This window comes from Gopherus evgoodei, chromosome 10 (genome assembly GCF_007399415.2).
Source record: "Gopherus evgoodei ecotype Sinaloan lineage chromosome 10, rGopEvg1_v1.p, whole genome shotgun sequence".
Lineage (NCBI taxonomy): Eukaryota > Metazoa > Chordata > Testudines > Testudinidae > Gopherus > Gopherus evgoodei.
Window position 1 is genome coordinate 62,787,406 of NC_044331.1, and position 16,964 is coordinate 62,804,369.

Consider the following 16,964-nt stretch of genomic DNA (forward strand, 5'->3'; position numbering starts at 1 on the left):
CTCTCCTATCACACACCCAACACCATATACAAGAAAAAACAACACGACTCAATGCATTCAGGCAGCAAATTGGACTGAAAATCAACTGCAATAAGACAGATATCATGACCTTTAATATTGCCTCACCATCATCAGTACAGATAGAGGGTTATGTTCCCACCAATGTAGAAACATTCACATACTTGGGCAGCACCATCAGCCAGGATGGTGGAACAAGCCAGGACATCTGAAACAAAATCAATGAAGCCAGAAACACCTTCAGGAGCTTAAATACAGTCTGGAAATCATCAAAATGCAATACCAAAACCAAACTCAAGATTTATCAGAGCTGCATACTTCCAACACTACTTTATAGTGCAGAATGCTGGGGAATGAGAAAGTATGACATGTCCAAACTGTCTTCATTCCATACAATCTACCGTAGAAAAGTCCTCCGTATCTTTTGGCCCAGAACAATCTCAAACCAAGATCTATTAACACAATGCAGCCAAGAGGATCCAAGCACCATCATTGCCAGGAGGTGCTGGAGATAGATCGGTCATGTGCTTCGGATGGAAACTGATTCCATCATCAGAGTAGCAATAAGATGGACACCTGAAGGCAAGCAAAAATAAGGCTGCCCAAAAACAACATGGCAAAGATCTGTGGAAGCCGAGCTGAAAAACTTGGGGCACAGCTAGGGAACCATTGAAAGATTTGCCAGAAACAGACAGGAGTGGAGGAGCTTCATCACTGCCCTAAATGCCAGAGGTGTAATAGGAACATGATCATGATGACTCTGTTTTTTGTTTACCTAAACTCATTTATAAATCAGTTTCATTTTAAACTGATGTAACTTTGAGTATGGGCAATTCCTCAGCAGAAAACAATTACCAACCCCATTTCTTTGAAGCATCTAGTTCTTCCGCCACCCTTTAACTAGCCCAGCCTAACCCTGCTTCATTTGAAAGGCTAACACACTGAGGTGTCATGGCAACAGGCTAAACTCTCAGATCAGACCTTGGTACATAAGGAACTGCATGAAATAAAGATTACAATGTTGTTCCTTAGGAAGAACTTTCTGCTAAAAATGTTTTGTCTTGTAATAAATCAAAATAAATGGCAGGGGCAAATCATGCCTGACCAACCTGATAGCCTTCTATGATGAGATAACTGGCTCTGTGGATATGGGGAAAGTGGTGGATGTGATATATCTTGACTTTAGCAAAGCTTTTGATACGGTCTCCCACAACATTCTTACCTGCAAGTTAAAAAAAGTATAGATTGGATGAATGGACTATGAGGTGGATAGAAAGCTACTACAGGCTGGGGACCTACTGGCTAAGTGGCAGCTCTGCAGAAAAGGACCTAGGGATTACAGTGGACTAGAAGCTGGATATGAGTCAACAGTGTGCCCTTGTTGCTAAGAAGACTAACGGCATATTGGGCTGCATTCCTAGGAGCTGTCAATGTTCCTTCCCCACTCTGAACTTTAGGGTACAGATGTGGGGGACCTGCATGAGAAGCTCTAAGCTCAATTAACAGCTTAGATCTGGTCTAGCTGCCACCATCTCCAATCACTCCCTTCCCTGGGTAGCCTTGAGAAACTTCATCAACTTCCTGGTGAACACAGATCCAAACCCCTTGGATCTTAAAACAAGGAGAAATTAGCCATCCCCCCTCCTTTCTCCCACCAACTCCTGGTGGATCCAGATCCAACTCCATTGGATCTAAAAACAAGGAAGAATCAATCAGGTTATTTTAAAAAAAGGCTTTTAATTAAAGAAAAGAAAGGTAAAAGAAAACCCTCTGGGAGAGATTAGCATACCAGCTACTCTCACAGACAACAGATTCAAAACACAGAGGATGTTCCCCTGGGCAAAAACTTAATTACACCAATGAAAATACTCAAATACCCAATTTGATTCTTCCTCTAATTGCACAAGACAGGTTACAAAGAACTAAACATATACCTATTTATTCCTTTCTAAAACTTACTACTCTGATAAGAGGCTGGTTCTTTGATCTTTTCACTCTGGCTGAAAACTGAAAACTAAACAAGGGAAACTTCCCTTCTTCCTTTTGAAACATCTTGTTCCCCCATTGGTTCCTCTGGTCAGGTGTCAGCTAGGCTAGGTGAACTTCTTAACCCTTTACAGGTGAAAGAGGCATTAACCCTTAACTATCTGTTTATGACAGGAGCGTTGCCAGCAGATTGAGGGAAATGATTATTCCCCTCTATTCAGCATTGGTGAGGCCACATCTGGAGTACTGCATCCAGTCTTGGGCCCCCCACTACAGAAAGGATGTGGACAAATTGGACAGAGTCCAGCAGAGGGCCACTAAAATTATTAGGGGTCTGCGGCACATGACTTATGAGGAGAGTCTGAGGGAACTGGTATTATTTAGTCTGCAGAAGAGAAGAGTGAGGGGGGATTTGATAGCAGCCTTCAACTATCTGAAATAGGGTTCCAAGGAGGATGGAGCTAGGCTGTTCTCAGTGGTGGCAGATGACAGAACAAGGAGCAATGGTCTCAAGTTGCAGTGGGGGAGGTCTAAGTTGGATATTAAGAACAACTATTTCACTAGGAGGGTGGTGAAGCCCTGGAATGGGTTACCTAGGGAGGTGGTGGAATCTCCATCCTTAGAGGTTTTTAAGGCTTGGCTTGACAAAGCCCTGGCTGGGATGATTTAGTTGGGGTTGGTCCTGCTTTGAGCAGGGGGTTGGACTAGATGATTTCCTGGGGTCTCTTCCAACCCTAATATTCTATGATTCTATGCAATCTTTTTTACAGATTTTTCCCATTGAATGGGAAGTTTGTGGATGGTACAGCTAGATCTAAGCTCAGGCAACAAATAGCTACTAAAATGAAGGAGGGGAAATGAGAGCAAAAGAGACATTCAAAACATCATTTGCTGTGCAGGATCTTGCTGGGTGTTGGGTGTATTCCAAATCTTCAATTTATTTTGTCCCTAACACGAGAGGGCATTAAAGTGAACAGTAGCAAGTCAGACTTGGGTTATGATCATTTAGGCTCCTATCGAGCAAGCACTTAAGTATGTGTTTAACTTTATGCACATTTAGTCCCACGGAAACACGTGTGTAAAGTAAAGCTCATGTGCACATTTGCAGGACCAGAGCCTTTGTTTTCCTTTAAAAGAAGAGAAACACTCCCAAAATAGAATAGTCAGAGGAAACTAGGCTTATATGGAGAATTATACCTTCTCTTTGAAAACTGGAAATGCAGACAGGAAAGAACAAGGAAAATACTTGACTTCATAAGGGGATATGTCTGATGAATTCTGGAGAGAATTGTTTTCATTTTATAGAATTACTACTTGTGTCACATCCACCACAGAGTAAAAATAAGAAACTAAAACCCCATATGTACTCAGTTAACTGGTCCCTTTCTCATTTTTCCATTTGGAATACCATGGGAGGACACAGTTCAAAGCTATGGAGAGGCAGTGTAGCCTACTGAATAGTGCATTAGACTGGGATTCATGAGACCTGGATTATGTTCCTAGTTCTGCTACTAGCCTGCTAAGGGTCCTTGGACAAGTCACTTCACCTCTCTGTGCCTCATTTGTCCTATTTGTAAATTAAGGATAATGATAGTACCCTCCTTTGTAAAGTGCTTTGAGATCACTGATGTAAAGTCGTATATAACTGACAGGTTTTATTTCTCGTACAGTAGCAGGGGTTAGATTGTTTATATTAAGGGCTGTGGATTTAGACTCTGCTGAAGCCTTTTGGATTTTCTTTTGTCATGGTGTGCACTCCCCGGCAAAGCAGAGGATGAAGCAGTATAGATGAAAACTATGTTTGCTTTTGCCCCATAGCTTGGGACAAAGCCAGCCATCTTTCCCAAACCTGTGGCTCCCTACAAACAGTGTCTCTCCAAACGTGAGCCCTCCTGCCATTTCTGCTAACCCATGCTGGAGGTGCGTCGCCTCACCAAAACCACTCTACTCCTTATCTCTCTCTCTGCACTCTTCACTCCCTCCAGTGGTGCAAGTAGAAATCATTTCTTGCCAGTACTGCAGTCATGGAAGGGATACAAGGCGGGAGGGCAGGTGCAGGGGCGGCTCCAGGCACCAACACACCAAGCGTGTGCCTGGGGTGGCAAGCCACGGGGGGTGCTCTTCCAGTCGCCGCGAGGGCAGCAGGCAAGTTGCCTTTGGTGGTATGCCTGCAGAGGGTTCGCCGGTCCCGCAGCTTTGGCAGACCTCCTGCAGACTGCCGCTGAATCTGCAGGATCGGGGACCTCCCGCAGGCAAGCTGCTGAAGGCGGCAAAATACCTAGAGCCACCCCTGGGCACATGACCTCCCCACATGACCCTTCATGTGACTCCTCCCCACCTTGAGCCCCTATACAAACATCAACATGCTTAACTACTCACTTTCCCCCCAGATATGTAGTATTCAGTCTGTTTATATGGAATCTGGGAGTTGGGTGAGGAGTCATTTCTGCATATGTATAATGTATTAAAAGACAATTCTTAGGTAGAACTCTATCCTAAACTGCTTTACGGTATTGTACCCAAACACTGCATTTCAATGTGGGATTCAACTTTCTTTATAGGAGCAGACTCCTGAAACTCTTACCAGGCCACAAAAGTGGTCCATAGTCATGCAAATAGTCCCATTGTCTTCAGTGGGATTGATCAAATGATTATGAGTTTACAGGATTAGGTTCTAAATTCGTAAATTATTCTGGATGAAACTGATAATGCCTGAGCTGTCAGATCAGAAGGAATTCTATTTGAATAAAGGTGGGCAGATGTGTGATAAGTTTTAGCTCCATTGCTAATATGAGGGACATATTTTCAGCAAAGTTCTTGGCAGATTCCTGAGGTGGCTGGTTTACGGCCATCAGTGTCCGGTATTATAATCTTCACTTATAGTTCTCTCCTCTACAAAGCTGGCGAATGAGGCATTTGTTTTCTTTGTTTTGCTGCTCCAATTCCAGTTAACAAAATGCATGTTAGACTCGTCAGACCAATTAGGAGAAACAGAATCAAAAGCACTGTTTAAACACCTTCTGTCCAGGCTACCCCGCCCCTCTTGAGGACTCCTGACCAATGTAACAGCACTGATGTATATGCTAACAAACCGTTGCTCCACTTCCCGCCAACCCGTGAGTGCAGACCCCTGCTGCAGTTCCCCCGGATGTAGCTCAGGGGAAGGGGTGGAGTGGGTGCACGGCTGGAGCAGAGCAGGGTTGGGAAGAGGCAGGATGGGGTGGGGCGGCGGTGGGGCTGGGGTCTGGGGCAGAGCAGGGGTGGGAAGAGGAAAGGCAGGGACTATGTGGAAGGGGTGGAATTGCCAGGGGGCGGGAGTGGAAGTGGCTCTCCCTGGCAGTCTCAGCCAGCCGGGGAATGAGGCTGGCCACTGGAGCAGCATGCAGCTGCATAGGGCACCAGGAAATTTGGGGCAATTTGGTGCTCCAAATTTCCTAGTGCCCTATGCAGCTGTGTAGTTTGTGTATGGGTAAGGATGGCCCTGAGTGTGCTGTTAAAGCCATTTAAAGAATGAATGCCCTCCCTAGAGCTCTGCTCCTTCAAAGAGTAGCGCGCAGCCCAGCCTCAAGTCTTTCCGGTACCCTGCGCCCGCTAAACATCTCTTGCCAGCACTGTGTACTGGAGGGTACCGCCCTACCTGCACCTTGATCTATCCCAAATCTGACCCTGTCCCGCCCCAGCTGAGCTCTCACCCACCCGCTTCACAATCAGCAGCGGAAAGCCTGCAAGGTGCAGGCTGGGAGTTGTAGTCCGCCGCCGCCTGGGCGTCGCAGGCAAGGGGGCAGGGAGACTGCATTTCCCAGCGCGCCATGCGCGCGCATGCGCCTTTGCTTGTCCTGTCGCTGACGGCTGGGCCGGCTGGCCAGCCGGGTTTGTAAGTGTCAGAGGTCGCTGTGCTGCCTCACAGCCGGGCGCTCGGGGAGATGGACGGCTAGAGCCCTCAGCCGCCTCCTCCTCGCCGCCAGCATGTTCGGCCGCTCCCGCAGCTGGGTGGGCGGTGGGCACGGTAAGGCCGCCCGCAGCATCCACTCCTTGGACCATCTCAAGTAAGTGCGTGTGTCTGCAGGGGGGGCGTGAGGCGGAGCGTCTGTGGCGGGGGCTACGGCGGGGGCCAAGGAGGTAACGGGGGGAGGGGGCGGAGACCCTGTGGGACCGGCGTGGGGCTCAGGTCCGTGGTGTTGGGGTGCTTGTGGTGCGGCTGGGGGAGCTCGGGCTGCAGGGGGGTTGCTCGGTCTCAACGAGAGTGAGCTCAGGGCTTCGCTGGGGCAGAAGGGACCCGTGTGGCTCTATGACAAGCGGGTCTCGGGCGCTGGGACCTTCTCTGGTGGGGTTGGGGTGCGTGGACTGGGAGATTGAAAAGGCTTGAAGGAGGCTGCAATGGAGGACTCCAGACTCAGGTGCTGACAAGGCCTTCAGGGGTTTGAGTGGGTTCTGAGGCTGTGGAAGAGTGATGACTACTGGAGGAGTTTCAGGCAGGGCTGTGATTGTAAACATCTACCAAGGATGTTCCCTCATTGTCTTACATCTCTCTGTGAATGTTCGTGTAACTATGTTGCTTACAGTCCTCTTGAGTCCTCACAAGTACTAATTAGGTCATATACATTTCTCCTTCTCTTCCCCTCCAACCCAGTTCTGATTTTACCTTGCAGGTGATTGGATGTTCCTAAGTATCTACAGGGTGGTGATGTAGTGGCACAGCATGAAAAGACAAAGCTATGATTTTATAATGCAATAAGCTTGTTCTGAAGGACAAAGTCTAAAAGGTGGTAACCTTAGATGAGTACCAGCACTGTAGAGATAGAGGAGATATGGTTAACTGGGTCATGGAAGTGGTGAGAGAGTGGTCCAAAGTCGCACTACAAGTAATACAGAGGGTTTGAAAATATCACCTACTAGCCAGAGAACTAAATCTACTGGTGAGGAGGCAGGAAGAAAGGTCTTTCAGCACAGCCCAGAGGCCAATGCCCTGGTTAGAGGCCTCAATCCCTATTACCAGGTGCTGGGAATCTTGCATGGGAACTATTTTTTAGGTATTACTCTCTGACCAGAGGGTGTCTAATGAATATGAAGTCCTTGCACTGTAATTTTCTGTTGGAAAGGGGAAATAGTTTTCTTCTTCCAAAATGACCCTTGATGCTGGGGGAAGTAAGAGTGTGTGTATGTGAAGGACGTTTTTTACTCCTTCTCCAGACCCCTGGCTGCTGTAAGAAAACCAGTGAGGTTAAGGTTCTTCTCTCTATTGAATAATTCAGATGCTGGACTCTACTGTAGCTCAAAAATTTACCCAGTCATTAGGGAATGAAATTGACCTATTCTTGTTGCTTCCACCTGGTTCTGAAAAAAGCATTAAAATTGAATAGCCTTGCTAATTTCACAGTCTGGACAGTTTAGGAAAGCTACAAAAGCAAATAACTGAGTTGTTTTTGGTAGACTGAGACACAGCACTGCTTCAGTTTACTTCTGAAAAGTTTTCATTGCAACAGAACAGCCTAGAATGTTTTGAAAATGAAAGCTTGCGTGTTGCTGTAATTGTTGCAGTGCTTATTATAGCTGTATTGGTCCCAAAATATTAGAAGGACAAGGGGATGAGGTAATACCTTTTATTGAAGTAACTTCTATTGGTGAAAGAAACAAGCTTTCTAGCTACACAAAGCTTTTCCTCACAGGATTTATGGCTTATTACTCCCAATTTTATCCTACAAAACCACCTCCTCCCAATTTTACCCTATGACTGCAGGGGTGTTAATGTGCCACTTCACCTTGAATGGCTTGTCTACACTGCACTGCTGTAGCACTTGAATGTAGATGCTACCTATGCTGATGGGAGGGGTTAGGTAATCCACCTCCTCAACAGGCAGTAGCTAGGACAACAGCAGAATTCTTCTGTCAATCTAATGCTGTCTAAATCAGGTTTAGGTAGGCTTAACTATGCTGCTCAGGGGTGTGGATTTTTCACGTCTTGACCAGGATAATTAAATCAACCTCATTTTCTACTGTCGACCACACCTTTGAATATGTTTACTTATGCTAAACAATGTCCTCCACCTTGTATTTTAGCTGTGATGCTCTGAGTACCTTTCCCAGACCTGAGAGAGAGCTCTGTGTAAGTTCAAAAACTTGTCTCTCTCTCTCCAACAGAAGTTGATCCATAAACCTTACCTACCTTGTTGCTGTAATTGATGGCTTTTATTTCCTTATTTGCCAGGAGAAGCTTTCTATTTGCCAGTGATGAATAGGTGACTGGATTTTAGCAAGCATCATCATGAAAAATGAAGCTATCCCTTCATTATCCTGATGCCTTTCAATCTTTATGCATAATATTTTAGATGGATAAACTTTGGAGGTATCAGAAATTAAGGTTTCCCAGCAGCTTGTCCATGGCTTTGAAATGACCATGCACTGTATACTGGATTTACCTATTGTTCTGAAGTACTATGGTATCTTTTTACATTAGCTTCACCCAATAACATCTCTGAAGATGATGAAAATATACTTGACACACTCCCTTACCCCTTTAGAAGACAAACAGAGAGACAATTGTCTTTGTGATAGAATGTTTGCTTTGTGATTTTGTTTATACTCAGATACCATGGTGATGGATGTATTAAACAGTACAGTACCATGATAGTTCATCTAAAACATACATTTCAATTTCTTTTGAATAGAAGACTCCTGAAATACTTCAGGAAATTATAATGTGATCTGTCACATCAGGAACAGGAAGTGAGTGTCATATATGAGCTATCCATTCATTCTTGTAAAATGTCCTAAATTACAATTGATGAGCTGCTAAATGACTTCTGAAATTAGTTTATTTGGATTAGTTAACCAGGCTACAACATCTTGAGCTAGTGATGTTTACCAAACTGATCACATTTACTGTTTCTGGCAATCATACCTTATACTGAGAAGAAGGACTCGGTTCTTGGCACTCATCACCCACCGTATTAGAGCCTGATCCAGATAATCTTTACTCATGTGAATAGTCTTTTCCCCATAGTAAGTCTCATTGAAGTCAGAGGGATTCCTCTCATGAGGAATTTCTGATACCTCCAAAGGATTTGCAAATCCTTAATTGATAAGCATATTTAGTGCCATTGGTGGTGGTATATATTCTGTGCATCTTCCTATATTCCACTAAGTAACTATTGCTGCATGTATGTTATCAACATCACTAATCTATAGCACAGTTTGACATGATCAGCACTCTCTTCTGAAGAGAGATGTAGGCATGAAATGGATGTTGCGGGTCAGGACTGAAGAACATTGGTAGCCTTGTGCGGCAAAATGTTACCTTACATCTTGCTGTGCTGTAGTATACTTGGCTCTTGGCAGTACTCAAAAGGTTGTACTGTATTTTCATGAGTGTTACTCATGTGTAGTTTAAAAAAGCTCCTAATTTCTTGACTGCCAAGATGGTTTGCAATCTTAGTGAGTTCAAAGACATAAACAGGCTTTGTTTCACCTTTTCATGTTGATATATTGGGAGATGCATCATAAGCAAACAATTGTACATAACTATTTGTGACAGCTCCATTTTAGAACATAAAATAAATCTTTCAAAAAGTTACATCCTGACTGCAACTTTTATAGAATTCATAGAATATCAGTGTTGGAAGGGACCTCAGGAGGTCATCTAGTCCAACCCCCTGCTCAAAGCAGGCCCAATCCCCAGACAGATTTTTGCCCCAGATCCCTAAATGGCTCCCTCAACGATTGACTCTCAACCCTGGGTTTAGCAGTCTTATTCTCAAACCAATGAACTATCCCTTCTTCCCCCACCCCTCAGCTTAAAGCAGGGGAGGGGGAGCTGGGACTTGTAGGCTGTGCAACTTAATGAGAAGTGGGCGACTCATCTGTGTGTCAGTTTTCTAAGCTGTAAAATAGGTTCCCTGATCAACAGCAATGTTCTGAAGCTTAATTATTGTAAATTGATTTGAGATCATGCAACAAAAGGTGTCTCTAAATATAGTTTATTTTGCTTGCCCCATTTGAGTTGGAGGAGAACACAGGTATGATTAACAGTCTGTTTATAGTCATTCTATAGTATGCTTCCTGTTTGGATTAGGTTGTAACTTAAACCTGAAAGCAACATTAAGTGGTGATATCTGGAACTTTGAAAATAAAACTTGGAGAAAAGGTAGGGTGGGCTATTGGGTTTTGTTTAATTAACAGGTTGATAGCGAACAGTGCATATGTTATAATGCTAGCATGTTTTTGTTCAGTCACTTATGCAGATTAGTCCCATGTACAGATCTATGATCATCTAAGATTTGATCTAACTTTCTATTTTCTGCTGCGTTTACAGCAGTTCTGTTTCCTGTTTTGTGTTGTAGGGCAGGATATCTCAACCTGTGTGTTGGGACCCAAAATTGGGTGGCCAGAGTGTTTCAAAGAGTCAAGTGGCAGTTCCTGTGGGTTCTGTCCCACAGTGCTGACTGGGTTTGACTCCCTGCTCCCTAGCACTGCAACTCAGTGTCGCTCAGGTTTGTTTGTTAGTTTACTTAGACATGGTAGAAGTTAGATCTTGAGGAAGGATTTGAAACAGGCATGAATAGTTGCTTTTTGGACAAATTAAGGGAAAGCATTCCACATGGTATTACTGAAACCTGGTGGAATGATTCCCATGACTGGAATGGTAAAATCAATGGTTGTAACCTACTTAGGAAGGAGGGAGAGTGATACTGTTGAAAATGGCATTATCTGTTTCTGAGTCACCAACAACTTGGAAGAAAATGATCTTGAATGCTGATAGATCAGTATCCTAAGAGATAAAGCACAGGATGGGTTATTAGGTGTTGTCTGCTACAGACCACACTAGGGAACAGGATGACTGTATTGTGCACCAATCTGTAATGTATAGGATTCATGGGATTCTTCAATTGGAGAGACATATTCTGGAGATCTCATGCTGCCAGTAGTAGAACATTCTTGGAATTTCTAAATATTACAGATGACAATTTCCTACCTCAGTGTTGCATCCAGCATAGGGGAATTTTATATTAGACCTTGTCTTGACAGATAAAGATGACCTGATCACAGAACTACAAATTAATGGTAACTTAGATACAGGTGATCATGACTTAATCACATTTATAATGTGTAAACAGAGTAAAGACCAGAACAGTGATGTATATACTTCGTGCTTTAAAATGGCCAATTTCACAAATCTGAAAAGAATTGAGCCAAATCATCTGGGAGGAAGAATTTAATCAGAATGATAATTGAGAATTGTTTAAGAACACTTTACTAGTTGCCAAAAAAGTCCAACAATCAAGAAAGAAGGCCATATTGGTTTAAAAAAACCTGCCCTGGTTTAGAGGGAAGTGAAGGCAGCTAAAAAACTAAACAAAATAAAAATATAACAGATGGAAGAAAGGGGAAGTTGATAGTAATTTAATATAAATCAGAAACTGGGAATCGTAGAAAATTGGTAAGGGGAGCAAAGAGAAATTTGTGTTCAGTAAAGTTAAGAACAACAAGGAAAATTTTTTTTTTTTTTTTAAATAAGTTAGGAACAAAAAGAATCCTAACAATGGTATTAGCCTACTACTGGATGGAAATGGTAGAGTTATCAATAATGCAGAAAAGGCAGAAGTGTTCAATAAACATTTCTGTACTGTATTTTGTGGGGGGGAAATAGATGATGAAGGTTTGAGGGTGGCATGGTAAGATACAAGAATAGTAAGTTAGGAAGGGACCAAGAAGTTTGGACAAGAGGCCTGAAACTGAAGCAGTGCTCGAAAGTGGGGATGACATGATCAGAACAGGTCAGGAACAGTATGTTCATAGGAACATTATGAATAGACTAGAGGTGACAAGGCGGCTAGAGTAGTCAAGACAAGAATTAAGAGTTGGGAAAAGTTTTAGTGATGCAGACAGAACAGGTTGGATCTTTGCAATGTTATGGAGGGAAAAGTAGCAAGATTTGGGAGTGGGTCTAGAGAGGTCATAGTTGGAGATGACGTCTAGGCCTGAGTGACTGGGACTGTAATGGTGTTACCAACAGTCCCTGAGAAAGGGAAAGGCCTTGAGTAGTACAGCCTACACTGTGATTTGTGAGGCTGACGAAGACACCGTGACTCTAATCAACTTTAGACATACTAGACTGTTGGCACCACCAGTAAATGTAGGTAAGCGCATGCTTGTTTGTTGCTTCTTGGTGGGGGAGGGGGGAGGGAGAGTTAAGAGCTTCTGGAGTGGTGCAAACAGACAGAAGTGTTACTAATCATTGACCGTTTTCAGTTTTCCCATCTTCTTGTGAAATCCAAAATGATGACATTGTGAAGGGGCAGAGAAAGCTGCAGATTTTGCTTCAATTTTTGCTACTGAATTGTGTATTTCAATTCCAAGCTCAGTGTCTAGCAACAGAGATAGGTACCCATCTGTAAAACAAAATCTGGGTACTGTCCTGAAGTGAAAGATGAATCACCTTGTTCACAGGCATGAGGAAAAGGAGTGGTGCCGCTGGGTTTCTTTTATAGTGTAGAAGGAAGAAAATCAGTCTGACTAGCTCATTTTCTTCAGGGTTTTTTGACTACTTGTTTTCTAAATCTTGCTTTTGAAAACAAGCCCGTGCTTCTCGTGAATGAAGTATATAGAATTACTAGTTAAAAATATACCCCAACTTCCCTGATAAAAATGGACTCTGTTTCTTTCTGAAAGAGTATTAACTTGTAATCTGTTAAGACCTGGAATATGCTTGAGTGACTTGGTCATCCGTGGAGCCTTAATTTGCCCCCCTTTGTCTATAAGCAATATGATAGTCTTTAATTCAGTGGTCCTCGAACTTTTTACCTCATGCCCCCCACCTTCACTCTGTTAGCTCCCCTCCTCCTCCAAGCCAGAGTCAGGAGCATGTTTCAGGGTGGGGGAATATGGATAGGGTAAAGAGGCCAGGCAGGGGGATGCGGACAGGGTAAGGGGGCCTAGAGGCAAGGCCACAGCGGGGCTCATGGCTGGCAGGTGGGGTCACAGCGGGGCGCTCACTCCCCCCCATCCCCTGTGGGGACTGGCCCGGGCCCCAGCTGTACCCCACACCCTGAACGTTGCTCCACCCCCCCCCTTGGAGGGGCATCCCACAGTTTGAGGACCTCTGCTTTAATTATCTAATCAGACTATTTTTTCCACTAATACCCTTCCTCATCCAGTGCTCAGGATGAATAGTGCTCACTGAATGATCAGCTATTCAATATTTTGTTGTATGGCCCTAGGCCTTATTTTCTACACATTATTCAAACTCTGCTGTGAATACAGAATTTTTCATTTTTTCATGTGTTTTTCTATAGAGCTTATCACTGTAGCATGAGTTCTTTGCAAATGGTCCCTTCTGACCTTAAAGTCTATAATTCTAAATATAAATTAATTTTCCCAATACCGCTCTGAGCTAAGGCGCAGAAATTAAAGTCAAGTGTTCACTAACTTTGGATGCCCAATTTGAGATGCCTGTGGCCTGTACTCGCAGAGTACCTGGCAGTTTATAGCACTTCACTTGTTTGTTACACAGCTTTTGTTGATCTCTGTTGCTGGAGTGTGCTCAGTACTCCTGCAAATTGACATCTTGGGTCTGAGTTTAGCATCCAGAAAATGAGGAACTTTGACCACTTGTAAAAAATATTTTAACTGACTTGCCCCCCATCACATAGGAATTCTGTGGAAGAAATAGGAATATAATCCAGTTCTCCACAGTGGAATTCAACTGCCTAAACCAGAGGTGGGCAAACTACGGGCCACATGCGGCCTGCAGGACCATCCTGCCTGGCCCTTGAGCTCCCATTCAGGGAGGCTAGCCCCCAGGCCATCGCCTGCTGTCCCCACTCCCCTGTAGTTACGCCGCCGTGCAGGCAGCGCTCTGGGCGGCGGGATTGTGCACTTCTGCCGAGCAGCGCGGCAACGTGTCTGGCTCCGGCCGGGCAGCGCGGATGCCAGACATGCTGTTCTGAGTGGCATGGTAAGGGACTGGGGAGTGTATTTGGGGGTTTGGATAAGGGGTAGGGAGTATCAGGGGGCAGTCGGGACAGGGAACGGGGCAGTTGGATGGAGCAGAGGTTCTGGGGGATGGTTGGGGATGGGGAACGTGGAGGAGGGGTTGGTTTAAGCATGGCAGTCTCAGGGTGGGGGTGTGGATAGGGGTCAGGGAATAGGGGCAGTTGGATAGGCGTGGGGTCCCAGGGGGCCTGTCAGGGGGCAGGGATGTGAATAGGGGTTGGGGCAGTTAGCGGACTGGGAGCAGGGGAGTTGGATGGGGGTTGTTAGGGGTGGGTGGGGGTCCTGGGAGGAGGAAGTTAGGGGGCAAGGAGTGGGATTGGGGGGATTGATGGGTCGGGAGTTCTGAGGGGGGCAGTCAGGGGATGGGAATTAGGAGGGGTCGGATAGGGGCGGGGGCCAGGCTGTTTGGGGAGGCACAGTCTACCCTACCCGTCCCTCCATACAGTTTTGCAATCCCAGTGTGGCCCTCGGGCCAAAAAGTTTGCCCACCCCTGGCCTAAACCATGAGACCATCCTTTCGCATCTTGCAGCCCACTGTTTCAATTCCCTACACGCTGTCTAACTTCTGAAACAACCGAATCCTACAGATAACAGCCACTTGCGCAACACAACCTTGATGCTTCTGTTCCAGGGTGATCTGCACCTTTCACCCCTCTGGTCTGAATGCACTCTCTGTTTTTAGGCCTCTTGGCTTCATTTATCCTCATGTGGTATCCTGCGATTATCCCTCTTAGACCCCATATCTGGGCTGCAGCCTGCCACTTACCAACCATGGCTACTTGGTAGACCCGACTGGCTTCACCACCTTCAATTCTTGCCTTCAGTAGTTGTGATCAGACAGCTTTCTTAAAACAAAGTTTTGTTTAATCTTAACAGTAGGAATAATAAAGCATAAGAGGTTTGTAACACAATGAACTATCTTCATACATAATTATCTTACTTAAGCTTGCCATCCCCCGGGAGCTTAGGGAGGCCCAGTTGCTTCAAATCTCCTCCATAGGGCTTCTCTCTCTCAGCCCCTTCTTTCCGGCCAGCTCACTGACAGCTGTCCCCTCTCTTGCAAGGCCTTTTAACCGTTTAATGTCCTTTTATCTTGATCTCCAGCCTTAGCAAAACAGCTGTGTAGTTTTTGCTGGAACATGGAATTAGCATCATCACAGCTAATAGTTCAGGTATTGTTTCTTAACTTCCTGAGTGTGTGCTTGGTGATGTCTTTCTGGATCCATTGTATTACCTTCCTGCTTGCTTCCTAACATCCCTGCTAGTAAGCTAAACCACCTGTACATAGAGTACATATTCTAATGCATAGACATACATAAACATTTCACATGACCTGGTCACAAATAGTATCCATAAACTAATATGAATCAACCTTTTGTCCTTCATACTTATTTCATTCCTTGAGCACCACTCCTCCTATGCAGTGAATGAGGTTGGGGTCCTGCGTGTAGTAAAAACAGTATGTGAGCATGTAATTAAAGACCATATCATAATGCATACACACAATGTGTCTGAATTAAGGCTGCATGGGCAACTTTAATTCAGCATTTTCTAACTTTTCAGGTTTGACATTGCCACCATAATGTTCTCTTAAAGTAGCTTTCTTGTATGTAATACTATATGATGTAAAAATTAATCTGCACAACATCCCTGCATGTTTTTTACCTTTAAGTTAATGAAACATAGCATTGAGCTTTAGCATAATTTTTGTCAGGGAATACTTAATTAGTCCTTGATCCTATTCTTGTGCCGATCTAATCATAAATGTAAATTTTGGCCTTGAGACTAGAAACACTGTTTTCTTTCCACAAAGGCACCTGCCCCTTTGTCATAATATAATTCCCAATTCTGAACCTTAGCGTCCAAAATATGGGTACTAGCATGAATTCCCCTAAGCTTAATTACCAGCTTAGATCTGATAAGCTGCCACCAATCAGGAATTCCAGTGCCCGATACACTCTGGTCCTCCCAAAACCTTCCCTGGGGACCCCCGAGACCCAGACCCCCTGGATCTTAACACAAGGAAAGTAAACCCCTTTCCTCACCGTTGCCTTTCCCAGCCTTCCCCTCCCTGGGTTACCCTGGAAGATTACTGTGATTCAAACTCCTTGAATCACAACTCAGAGAAATTAGGTCTCCTGGAGAGAGAGACAGATTCACGCTTCGTGAATCTAAAACAAAGGGATTCCCCCTTCTCCTTTCTTCCTCCCAGATCTTTCCTGCCTTGGGTACACTAGGAGATCACCGTGATTCAAACTCCTTGAATCACAACACAGAGAAATCGGGTGGGTTCCCCCTTTTTCTCTCCCCCTCCCTTCTCCTTCCCTCTTAAATACAGACTCAATTCCCTTGAGCCTCAACAAGGGAAAAAATCAGACAGGTCTTAAAAGCAAAACTTTTAATAAAAGAAAAAAAGAATAAAGAAAATCACTGTAGATTCAAGATGGAATATTACAGAGTCTGTCAGCTTATAGAAACTAGAAAGAAGCCTCCCCGCCCCCCCCCCAGCAAAATACAATTTAAAATACTTCCAGCAAACTACACATTTGCAAATAGAGAAACAGTCAAAAGACTATAACCGCCTTTCTTACTAAATTACTCACTATTCTGAATATATAAGAGACTGTAGCAGGGAGATTGGCAAGAAATCTGGTTGCACGTCCAGTCCCTTCCAGGACCAGAGAGAACAAAGCAAAACCCAAAAAACACAAACAAAGGCTTCCCTCCACCAAGATTTGAAAGTGTCTTGTCTCCTGATTGGTCCCCTGGTCATGTGTTTGGTTCCCTGTTTGTTAACCCTTTACAGGTAAGAGACATTAACCCTTAACTATCTGTTTATGACACCCTTTACAGACCAAGAGAGTTAATTACATCAGCAGTGACATTGAAACCCAAGAAAATGCACTCAGACTTATGTTATGTCTACGCTTGAACTGCTACAGTGGAGCAGGAGGGGTTCTCCCATTGGTATG

The 16,964-nt window shown here is 44.5% G+C and overlaps 1 protein-coding gene across 12 annotated transcripts in view; it reads left to right on the plus strand.

The window, feature by feature from the left end:
• Positions 1 to 5,839: 5,839 nt before the first annotated feature.
• The window catches only part of CLEC16A (C-type lectin domain containing 16A), a 182,096-nt gene continuing 170,971 nt past the window's right edge, over positions 5,840 to 16,964 (plus strand). For all 12 annotated transcript variants that reach the window (XM_030577251.1, XM_030577252.1, XM_030577255.1 and 9 more), the window contains exon 1: positions 5,840 to 6,050. In XM_030577251.1, the coding sequence (XP_030433111.1) occupies positions 5,971 to 6,050 (80 nt within the window). In that variant the 5' untranslated portion in view covers positions 5,840 to 5,970. The remainder of the gene's footprint in view (positions 6,051 to 16,964) is intronic.